Raw genomic sequence first — 12,508 nt, 5'->3', positions numbered from 1 at the left:
TCTCACATATGCTAGAAAAACATTCGTGTTTGAGGACCTGTCCGAGTACTGCATCGGCTCACTGAACACACCCTTACCATTCTTCTTCCCTATGCTTTAAAAACAGAGACACACACACACACACAAACTTAAGACATTAGCATTCTTTTTGTTTAAAAACTTAATTTCTTTGGGAAAAAGTGTGGTTTAGTACAAGTCTGAAAACATCCACAATTCAACTAGTGCATGAACATTAACTTGACCGTCATTCAATAATGTGGCAAACTAATCTTTTAAAAACAAGGAGTAAATTGGTGTCAGTGCAACAAAATTAATTCTTAATTTATAAAACACAAGATTTAAAAAAATTGAGTATGTTATTTTTCTTTAAAAGATTTCCTCAGGCACATTTACTATGAAAACAGGGCTGCTTCAAGAAAGAGATTATGCTTAAAACAATATACTTATTTAATATGAAAAATTATATTGCCAAGGATTAAAAACTTGCTTGAAAAAGAAGTTTAACTTTGGTGCTTAGCAAATAGTGATGATACATTTTGAGTTAATATTCATACTTTTAAATTTCTTAATTATCTTCTGCATTAAATTCTCTATCTCCAGAAGAGAATGTTTAAAATATGTACATTGGAAGTCTAAATTGTTTAATAATTTCATAATCTTAAAAGTTGAACTTTCTTTAATCATAAAAACTTCAAGGGAATGATACTGAGGAAACCTATTGCAATACCAAGTAATTGATGCCATAAAAAGCCCTTAAGGAACAACAAGGTGGAAGATTACAGGCAGTAATCTTAAGCGTCTCAGCTGACAGGTTAAATGCATAGGTCTTTTAATCAAAGAAATAAAAACTGAAGCAAAAGGAGAAGAAACTCAACTAGCAAGTTCATTCCTACCAATACATAAACTAAAGATTAATGTCACAATCCTAAAAATAAAGATGGCCTACCTTAGAGGCAATCCACTTGATAAGAACCAAGGCCAGACACCAGATCAACGTAATTCCCATTGGATCAATGAAAAGCCCGCTGCATAATCTCCTCCTTGCCCAGCGAGTAACGAGCAAGGAAGATTTGTTAGGATCTGACAATAACCAGCTGTCCTGAGGCAGAAGACAGGGGACACTGACTGCCTCGAACCTCACGCAGCTGCCTTCAAACAAGGATCACCTGACTCCTCCGAGAAAGCGCTGCCAGCCAGCCTTCCCACCGGCGCGTGGTTAATACCACAGCCCAGGGCTGAGGCTGGAGTCAGTTATGTTGGAAGAGGAAAGGGAAAACCTTCCTGAGCGCTGACCTAACAAATCTCACAACAGTAGACCAATGAGGTCTCAGGGTGGCCCCAAGCACGTGCACCCACAACCTTAATACCAGGAGAGTGCTTTCGGACAACTCTGACAAAATGTTTGGCCGTACTAAGTTTCCCCACTTCTTCCACATAGACCAGCTTCACAGGTATAACGTCCTGACATTAAAAAAACTGAATGCCTTTTATTCTGTCTTTTCAACTCTTAATACTGAATTTGTTCAACTTTTTATCTCCTTTAGAACTAGGATTGCTTTATCTAGGGGATCTCATAGATAATGTCTGTGCTATTTAACATTATAATTCGTTCATTTTGGATTTATTGGCAAAGGCCAGTATAACTGTGAATTTTCAAGCAGTTAAAAGTACATTATTTCCAAGCCCTAATTGCACTCTGGCTTCTATGATAACACTTTGGTTACATGTCTCATTCTTCTCTTGGCTGTAAGTGAGCTCTGTGATAGCAAAGTGGGCCTCTATCCATCCATCCTCACCATCTCTCATGGCAGTTGGCAGAGAAAAACCCTTTCATGAACCTTTCACACAGGTATTCAGCAAATATTCATTAAACTGCAACTACGTCCCAGGCCCTTTGCTGGATGCCAGGGATATAATCTTCGAGTAAAAACAGACATGGCTCCTGCCCTCATGAAGCTTACAGTTTAGTCTACATTAATCAAATTCTGCAAATAAATACAACATTGCGATTGTAACAAATGCAGTGGAGCTGAGATAGACCCCTCCAACAAAGCCTGGTTCTGACCTGGTTAAGAGGCAAGGGGCTTCTTCCCAGAGTCCCTGAAATGTCCCTGATCTGAACTGAGGGGGCAAGAATGTAAGGAGGACAGGAAGAATGATCCACGTGGACACGGCAATGCACAAGGGCCGCAGAGTAGACAAAACCAAGCGCAGTGAGTTGAATATACAGGGAGAGCAGAGGAGACTGGAGAGTAGGACGTGGGAGGCCCTGAGAAGGGGTTTTGTCTCCACCCTAAAAGCTAATCCCAATTTGGTTTATTTGGTTTTTTTTTGGTTTTTTTTTTTTTTTTTTTTTTTTTTTGTCTTTTTGCTATTTCTTGGGCCGCTCCCGCGGCTTATGGAGGTTGCCAGGCTAGGGGTCGAATCGGAGCTGTAGCCACCGGCCTATGCCAGAGCCACAGCAACGCAACGCTGGATCCGAGCCGCGTCTGCAACCCACACAACAGCTCACGGCAACGCCGGATCGTTAACCCACTGAGCAAGGGCAGGGACCGAACCCGCAACCTCATGGTTTCTAGTCGGATTCGTTAACCACTGTGCCACGACGGGAACTCCAGCTAATCCCAATTTGGAAGGTTCTGGTCAAGTGCAGCTCAGTGGGTAGGGCTGGGTGGAGGGGAGGAGAAAAAGTGGACGGATTGGGAGATTCTCAGGATGTGGCAGAATTACATATGTCATGGGCAGAGTTCGTGGAGAGACAAAGTCATCTGCAAGTGACCATTCCCACGTGATGGTCCTAAAATATTTCAAAACAGCCCAAAGAGTTCAAATACCAATGCTGTTTTCATTATCCAACCCTTAGTACAAAGGTTTTTTTAAAAAGTTAATTCTAGACCTGTCAAAATGAGGAATAAACTCAATTTACAGGTCAAAATCAAAACTTTCCTAAATTGAAGCTATACATAACACATGGCCCTACACTTCCCACTATACCTTATACATTTTATAGATATAGATATATATCTTCTTTCTACTGAACAAGCTATAACACTAATCCTTGCACAAATGGAGATAACTTTTTTAGTCTGTCCTGAAACTCATTGTGACACGAGACTGTCAGGATCTTGGATTACTCTCTGGGTTCCATTAAGGTTCCAGTCAGCAACCCCAAAGGATGCCCAGGAATAGTACAGAGTACCGGCGTGCAATCGCCCTATCCTCAGGAGAATCACTGGTGGTCATCTTTCATTATCTGCCGGGCCAGCCTGGTCTGCACACTCCAAATTAGCCCACCACCTCAATGCTTAGCTCAGAAATACTCTTAACTCAAGTTCCCTGCTGATGAGCTGCTCCAAAAGCTAAGTTCTGAGAAGCAAATACAGAATTGCTATTTTTTGGTATAGCACTTAAATATTTTGATAAATGTCTTTTTGGTTAATGGTGACGTCAAGAATCTGCACTTTTCATCTAAAAGAGAAGAACTGAACAAGAGGAGAAGCAAAGACTCAGAACTGAGACACAGAGGGGGAAAAAAAAGGCAGTAAGAAGGGTAGTCCTGAAAATTCTCTCATTTAAATGAACTTCTGTTGAGAATATTCCACTATCTCAAACCCTCTTGTGTGTGGAGTCAAGAGCCTGGGTTTACTTCCCAGCTGTACTGCCAGGAGCTGAGCAACCCTGGGCAAGTGACCACCTGTATGGGCTTTACTTTCCTGCCTTCACAGGAGTTAAGTAACGTCTGTAAAAGAATACTGCGCTCATAGCAGACTCTCAATAAAATTTAGCCAAGTCCGAATTAAATAATGAAGACCTGAGAATGATAATGACCTAACCGCTCCAGCTCCACCCCAACTCTATGCTTAAATAAAATCATATGGTTCACGAGGGGACCGTATGTTGTGCTTGCCCAGTGCCCTGAGAACTTTTCTCAGGCCTGGTGGGGCTAAGGTCTTGGCTTTTTGGTTTTTCACAGCAGTGAATAGGCTGGCTCCTGAAAATGGTTCCCCAGAATCCTCTTCTTACATTTCTATATGCCTGACTCTGAAATACAGAGATCATCCAGACACAGCCCCCCTAGATTAGAAAATTTCCTATTTGAATAGAACTAGCTACTGGGTTTATGGCCTCAAAGCATAGCTCCTTCATTGCTCATGACACATTATCATCATTCCAATCTTATAAAAACCTCAGGCAACACACTTTTTTCCCCTAAAATGGTATACTTAACCTCCCTTAATGGCACAAACCTAATGGCTTTAAAAATTTTCTTTATTTTGAGATATGAACTATTTACCACTAATTTATCTTGATTAATTATAAGGCTTCTCTTAATAATAAAAAATTAAAAAAACTTTCAAAAACAGAATGTGAAACTATAAGAAAAAATATAAAACTCTTTACCTTTCTGGGGCTTATAAAACTAATTTCTGAACAGTCAGGGTATTAAAAGCAAATCTCACTGCTTTAGGCGCGTGATCAATAATAGAAAGAAAAGGTACAACTTTGATCACTATGTCTCAGTGCGCAAATTTTGTCCCTGGGGCTCTCTGCCACTCACAGGACACCTGTCAACCTTGGCCTTAGCCTTTGGCTATCCATATAGAGACTCGGCATGTCCTTCTCTTGACCAAATTAGGCTAACTCATCTGCACTGACATCACTGTCTATAATTTTGGAATCCTGTTGACAGAAATAGCCTATCCCAGTTCTTTATCCAACTGTAGTGTCTGTTGGAAACTATAACCAAATTTATAATAGAAAAATGTGAATAGTACAGTGAAAACCCTCCAACTGTGCTTTTATCATTTTAAATTCCAGCCAATTTTAATACCAAATAATAAATCAGGGTGGATTTTTTTATTCCTTTTATTAAAACCCACATATTGGAGCTTATTATTTTTCAAATGCTATGAATTTCAAGATAGGAAACTGACAAAAAATTAAGCTTTGATAAGTAACAAAAATTATTTTATAACTATGGTAACATAAGACTTACCAGTTAATTACGGCCTTTGTGTCATACTGATTTAGAGTAACTGAATTAAGTTTTCTGTTATACAGTATCTCAGTATCGAATGGCAACAAATATGCGATTAGTCCTGGTATGAAGGAAGGAATTAAAACATTCTGACAGTTTACAAACATTCAAGTCTTCTGGTCTAGAAAACAACATCTATGATTAAAGTACCTTAAGAGATTTGCTTACTGAACCATAAAAATTATGCAAAAGCAGAAATGGTCACGATTTCCAGAAAGACAGACAGACACTCAGACAGACAAACCCAGCAGTGTAGATCCCACAACTATAGAGTCTGGACACAGGCTGCTAGTATATAAGACCAGGAGAATGTCATAGACACGGGAACACCTTAGCTTCAGTAGGGCTGCACATACAGTCTCTGCAGGCATCCTTAAGAACAAAAGTGAGCAATGTGAGCCCCATAGCACTGCTGGCCTGACTCCTGGCTGAGTGAACAAACATAACCAGAGACTAAATACTGGATGTTAAAATCGTGGAAGAATCCTAGAGGTAGTGAACAGAACTCCACAGGTGACGCTGTCTTGTTCTACAGCTTATTTACTGGGCTGCAGATCAGAGTAATGTATACACAGTCTGCACATAAACCACAAAGTGCAAACCTCCATGCTTAATCACTAATAACTCAAGGAGAATAAACTATGCATTTTCATATAAATAAATGCATGCATATATAAACAATGGAAATGGGATTTAAAAGTTTTCAAAAAAACAAAACAAAACAAAAAGCCAGAATGTTTAAACTCTAAGTTAATAAGAGACAATTAGGTAAAGCCAATCTGGAGTTCCTGTCATGGCTCTGTGGTTAACGAACCTGACTACCATCCATGAAGACGCAGGTTCAATCCCTGGCCGTGCTCAGTGGGTTAAGGATCTGGCATTGCTGTGAGCTGTGGTGTAGCCTCGCAGACGAGGCTCGGATCCTGGGTTGCTGTGGCTGTGGTGTAGGCCAGTGGCTACAGCTCTGATTCCACCCTTAGCCTGGGAACCTCCATATGCTGCAGGGGCGGCCCTAAAAAGACAAAAAAAAAAAAAAAAAAAAAAAAAAGTAAAGGCAATCTTAGGAAGCAGTAAGTCAGAGAAGTATCCAAACCAAGGCTGCTCCACTATTCTCATTACAGGCCACAATCATCAGACCAAATTTAGTTCTGAATACTATACTTGAGGATGCATATACATACATAATAGTTTTAATGCAGATAAGGATAATATATAAGGAATAGTTTTATGAACTGAGATGCTTTAGGCAAAGGAATAAAAACAGGGTGTTAATCTGTTCTAAGATAAAATAAGCTAAGGAGTTTAGCTTTATGTAAACTTAGCTTACAGTAAGCTAAGTAAACTCCTTCACTTACTCTAATGAATAAGAAATTATTCTTTAGAATGTGGAGTTCCCATCGTGGCGCAGTGGTTAACGAATCCGACTAGGAACCATGAGGTTGCGGGTTCGGTCCCTGCCCTTGCTCAGTGGGTTAACGATCCGGCGTTGCCATGAGCTGTGGTGTAGGTTGCAGACGCGGCTCGGATCCCGCGTTGCTGTGGCTCTGGCGTAGGCCGGTGGCTACAGCTCCGATTGGACCCCTAGCCTGGGAACCTCCATATGCCGCGGGAGCGGCCCAAGAAATAGCAACAGTAACAACAACAACAACAACAACAAAAAGACAAAAAAAAAAAAAAAAAAAAAAAAAAAGAAATTATTCTTTAGAATGTGAATTCTGTGAAATCATAGAAGGTGTAAGTAGGACTAATGGGCAGAAGTTTGTGGAAAATAGAATTTGACTCAGTATTACTTTCTAAGAACTTTCCACAGTCAGAACCATGGAAACCGAAATTTGCTGCATCATACTAGCCTTTATCAACCAGGTTGTGGGGGCAGGCTAGAACAAATAACCTTCGAGGTCTCTGACAACTCTAAGATTTCACAATACTATAAAAGACTCGATTAATAGTCAAAGAAGCCTGGCTAATAAAACTACTGTTATTAAAGGTTCTTCAATGGGAAATGCATTCCCTTACCACACCCCACAGACCTAGCCATACCCATTTCTTCAAAGCTACTAGAACAATAACAACAATTAGTGGTTATTGGCATTTATTTCAAAAGATAATTTTTAACAAAATTTATTGAAATATAGTTGATTTATAACATCATGTTAGTTTCAGGTGTACAGTAAACTGATTCAGTTACATACATATATATATACATACACACACCACATACAAATACACACATACTTCTTTTACATTCTCTCCCACATAGGTTATTACAAGATATTGAGTATAGTTCCCTGTGCTTTACAGCAGGTCCTTACTAGTTATTCAAAAGATAATTTAAAATTCTTTTTTTTTTTTTTTTGTCTTTTTAGGGCTTCACCCATGGCATATGGAGGTTCCCAGGCTATGGGTCGAATCAGAGCTACAGCTGCCAGCCTACACCACAGCCATAGCAATGATGGATCAGAGCCTTGTCTGCGACCTACACCACAGCTCACAGCAATGCCGGGGCATTAACCCACTGAGCAAGGCCAGGGATTGAACCTGCATTCTCATGGAATTAGTCAGATTCGCCTCTGCTGAGCCACAACAGGAACTCCAAAAGATAAGATAATTTTTAAATGAGAACTACTAATAGGTAAGGAAAAAACTTCACCTCTAAAAATAATAAATGAGCAGACCACTATTTGTGGGTAAATACACAGAAAATATTATATAGCATAGATATTAAAGAAGAAAAATACTGGAGTTCCCATCATGGCTCAGTGGTTAACAAATCTGACTAGGAACCATGAGGTTGTGGATTAAATCCCTGGCCTTGCTCAGTGGGTTAAGGATCCAGTGTTGCTGTGAACTGTGGTGTAGGTCACAGACACGGCTTGGATCTGGTGTTGCTATGGCTCTGGTGCAGGCTGGCGGCAACAGCTCCGATTAGACCCCTAGCCTGGGAACCTCCATATGTCGCCACAGGAGCAGCTCAAGAAAAGTCAAAAAGACAAAAAAAAAAAAAAAAAAAAAAAAAAAAAGAAAGAAAGAAAGAAAAGGAAAAATACTAATCTCTAGTGAGATTGGTCAAATTTAAAAAGGGAGACTTCTGAAAAAGGATGGCAACTGTCAATAATCCTCCCCTCTCCAAACCAATCAGAATAAAAGCACAAAAGATTTCTGAAGTGTAACTGAGGTCCAATGAGCAGTACTATTTCATCTCCACATACAGCACTGCAAAGGAGAGATGCAGATACAGGGAAAACAGTGCAAGTAGACACAGTCCTTGCCTTCACTCACACAGCTCAGATTTTTGTGGGGGTTATAGACAGTCCCAATAACAAACAGCTACAGTTACAAGCAAATATAACATGCTATGAGTATCAAATGTGACACCTAACTCAGGATTTAGTAGTATCTAGGGAGACCACTGGGGAAGAATGGCATATAATCTGACCCTTAAATGATGCACAAAGGTTTGCTTTGCAAGAAACAGGGAAAAGAGCTCTAATCAGAGAAAAGGCAGTACATAAGCAAAAGCAAACTCACAGCCGACTAAAACTCAAAACAAAGGTCAACAAATAATAGGGTAACTGGTAGTAGACCAGCAGTCCCATCATGAACAACTAAGACACTAGGCTTTCCATATGAAGCACTGCTTTCACATGTTAGTCCTGTACAGGGAGTACACGACTTTGATCCCTGACAGTAGGGGGGAAAGAAACAAACAAAGTAGGTAAGCCCTATAACTGCCCAGGTTTCTTGAAGGCAGTTACCAAACCCTGAAGCAGAGCAGAGTAACACGACAGAGCAAGCAGTCTCACAAAGTTGAGGACACAGAAACTGGAGTTCAGGTAAGTTATAGCCCTTGGACTTTGCTGAGTACCAGAGAAGAAGAGCCATGAAGATAATGGGCTCCAAAGGTCTGAAAGTGGGTCCTCTTGAGTCTTTGGCTGGATACCAAGATAGGCATGTGTAGGATGAGATTCCATGAGGCTGGGAAAATAACAACCACCAGGGAAAGAACAACTACAGGAGAGTTGGGAAACATGTGGGTGATGAGCACTCACAGAATACCTCGGCCATTCCACAGAGACCTCGGAAACGTCACAGGATAAGAGAAGGGCAAAAGCAGTCTATCAAGGCAGAAAGTTCCACTGGACAGCACTGCTCTGGACCCACACTAACAACGCTTACAATACGTCTAAAAGAATCAGGCAGATCCACAAGTAACTAAACTGCCTGCCAGATCAAAACTCAACACTCCTTTAAAGACAACAAATGAAAAAATTAGAATAAACAAGAAAATGTGACCTCAAACTGGGGCGTGGGGGAGTCATTAAAAACACACCCAGAAATGAACAAGATGATGAAATTAGTAAGATTTAAAGGAAAACATGTACACCATGAAAAAAGAATTGAAACTTAAAAAAAAAAAGGATCACCTATAGCTGAAAAATACATCTAAAATAAAAATTCATAGTTGAGCCTAATGGCACTCTAAACACTACAGAAGAAATCAATGGAAATTATCTAAACATTTTCTAAATTAAATGACAACTATTAATCCAGATGTCAAAGAAGCTCAATGAACCCCAAATTAGGAGAAACACACCAAACTACATCACAATAAAATTGCTAAAAATGAAATTATACCAAAACCAGGCAAAGACATTACAAAAGGAAATCATAAATCAAAGACATAATGAGAAACACATAGATCCAAAGATCTATGAGAAGATATTGGTAAATCAAATCCAACAACATACAAAAAGGAAATACATTATCACTAAGTGGAGATTATCCCAGGAATCCAAAATTGGTTTATTGTTCAAAAAAGCAATAAGTATAATTCAACATATTAGTAGAATTTAAAAAATCATATAATCATTTCAATTGATAAAGAAAAAGCATTTAACAAAATTCAATACTCATTTGTGTTAAACTTTTCATACTAAACTAGAAATAGATGGAAACTTCCTCATCTGATAAGAGACATCTATGAAAAAATCTACAGCCATCATCATCATCATACTTACAAACAGAAAACTAAATGTTTTTGCCCTAAGATCATGAAAAACAACAACTATGACAAAGGTGTTCCCTTGTGGTGCAGGATGTTAGGATCTGGCATTGTCACTGCTATGGATCAGGTTCAATCCCTGGCCCAGGAACTTCCATATGCCATAGGTCAGCCAAAAAAGAAAAAGAAAAAGGATGCCTGCTCTACAACTTCAACATGGTATTTACAGTAAGACCCAATGCATTAGGGCAAGAAAAAGAAACTTAGGGCATACAAATCCGAAAGAAAGAATAAAAACTGTCTTTTATTTGCAGACAATATAATTATCCTTATAGAAAATCCTAAAGACTCTACAAAAGAACTACTGGAAAAATAAAATATAGCAACATCATAGGACACAAATTTGATACACAAAAAAATCAATTTTATTTCTACGTATCAATGAAAAACAATTAAAATTAAAATATTTAAAAACACTATTTTCAATGCAACACTGTAAATCAACTATACCCCAATAAAATTTTTTTAAAAATACTATTTCCAATAGCATCCACAAACAGGAAATATTCAGAGACAAGTTTTGTTTTGTTTTGTTTTTTGTCTTTTTAGGGCTGCACCCACTGAATATGGAAGTTCCCAAGCTAGGGGTCCAACTGGAGGTGTGGCTACCAGCCTACACCATAGCCACAGCAACTCGGGATCCAAGCTGCGTCTGCGACCTACACCATAGCTCATGGCAACACTGGATCCTTAACCCACTGAGCAAGGTCAGGGATCTAACCCAAGTTCTCATGGATACTAGTCAGGCTAATTACCCCCCTGAGCCACAAAGGGAACTCCTCAGAGACAAATTTAATAGTATATGAACAAGACCTGTATATTGAAATTATAACATTTCTTTTACGATGTATCTTTGTTCAAACAAAAGGGTATATATGGTGTTCACAAACTGTGAAAACAGTGTAAGAACTGTATAAAATATTTTTAGGAGAAATTAAAGGCCTAAATCAATGGAGAGATATACAATGGATGGAGAGATATACAAGACTGAACTGTGTTTTCCTGGAAAGATCTGTCAAGGTCATAACCCCCAGTACCTGTGAATGCAACTTGATTTGTAAATAGGTTCCGTGTAGATGTAACCAAATTAAGACAGAATACTGGGTTAGAGTGGGCTCTAAATCCAGCATGACTCATGTTCTTATAAGAAGAGAGAAATATGGACACACACCACCACGCAAGGGAGATAGTCATGTGAAGATGGAAGGAGAAGCTGGAGTAAAGCATCTAATGCACCTACAAGCCAAGGAATGCCAAGGAGGGCTGGCAACCAGAGACAAAGGAGGATTCCTTCCCGAGGGCCTTCAGAGAGCATGGTCCTGCCAACACTGCGATTTCTGATTTCGAGTTTTTAGAACCGTGAGACTAAATTTCTGTTACTTTAAACCACCCAGTTTGTAATATTCTGTTTTGGAAGCCACAGGAAATGAATACACACATTTATAAACTCAATATTGTTTTCAATTTTCCTCAAGTTAAGTCCAATACAATCCCAATTAAAATTACAGAGTGCTTTAAAAAAAGAAATTGACAAGCAAATTCTAAAATGTACATAGAAATACATCTATAGAATAGCCAAAAATTTTTTGGAAAAAAGAAAAAAAGATTGGAGGATGTGCACTACCTGCTTTCAGGACTTACTTTAAAGCCACAGTAAACCAGACAGTGTGGTCTTATGTTAGGACAGATGTAGAGCATCAGAACTGAACAGAGAATCCAGAACAGGCCCACACTTACGGTCAATCCGTATTTGACAAAGGTGCCAAAGTAATTCAAGGTAAAGTGTAATCAACAAATGGCACTGGAAAAACTATATAAATTTATGAAGAAAGAAAAATCTCAGAGTTCCCATTGAGGCTCAGCAGATTAAGAACCCGACACAGTATTGGTGGGTACGTGGGTTCAATACCTAGCCTTGCTCAGTGGATTAAGGATCCAGCATTGCCATAAACTACAATGTAGGTCACAGGTAAGGCTTGGATCCGGCGTTGCTGTGGCTGTGGCACTGGCCGGCAGCTGCAGCTCTGATTCAACTCCTGGCCTGGAAGCTTCTATATGCTGCAGGTGCAACTGTAAAAAAAAAATTAAGAAAAAGAAAAAAAACGCAAAATATAATTTCATGCTATACAAAAAATTAATATAGATCATTATATCTAAATGCAAAGGTGAAAATAATAAAATTTCTAGGAAAAAGTATGAGAATATATTCATGATTTTGGATTAAGTAGACTTCTAGATACAAAAACACTAATCATAAAGGAAAAAATGTTAATTATACTTAATTATAGTTAAAACTTCCTTTCAAGGACAGCGTTAAGATACGAAAGAGCAAACCACAGACTCAAATATTTGCAATACAAAAATCTGACAAAGGACTTGATCCAGAATATATTATACTTATATTAAAA

The 12,508-nt window shown here is 38.9% G+C and overlaps 1 protein-coding gene across 8 annotated transcripts in view; it reads right to left on the bottom strand.

The window, feature by feature from the left end:
- Window positions 1-12,508, bottom strand: part of PDE7A (phosphodiesterase 7A) — a 117,005-nt gene that overhangs the window by 55,723 nt on the left and 48,774 nt on the right. For 3 of the 8 annotated variants that reach the window (XM_085022279.1, XM_021089290.2, XM_085022282.1), the window contains exon 1: window positions 947-1,153. The exons of the other annotated variants lie outside the window; for them this stretch is intronic. Coding sequence is in view for 1 of the 3 variants with exons in the window: in XM_021089290.2 (XP_020944949.1) it covers window positions 947-1,006 (60 nt within the window). In the remaining 2 variants the exon portion in view is untranslated. Of the gene's footprint in view, window positions 1-946; window positions 1,154-12,508 lie in introns of those variants that run through there. 8 annotated transcript variants of the gene reach the window in all.

The sequence above is a fragment of the Sus scrofa genome, chromosome 4, assembly GCF_054392235.1.
Source record: "Sus scrofa isolate SSC_HxYL_T2T_F1_AM1 chromosome 4, Sscrofa_HxYL_maternal_Yorkshire_Landrace_v2.0, whole genome shotgun sequence".
NCBI classification, from domain to species: domain Eukaryota; kingdom Metazoa; phylum Chordata; class Mammalia; order Artiodactyla; family Suidae; genus Sus; species Sus scrofa.
This window is presented reverse-complemented; position numbering and strand designations above follow the sequence as displayed.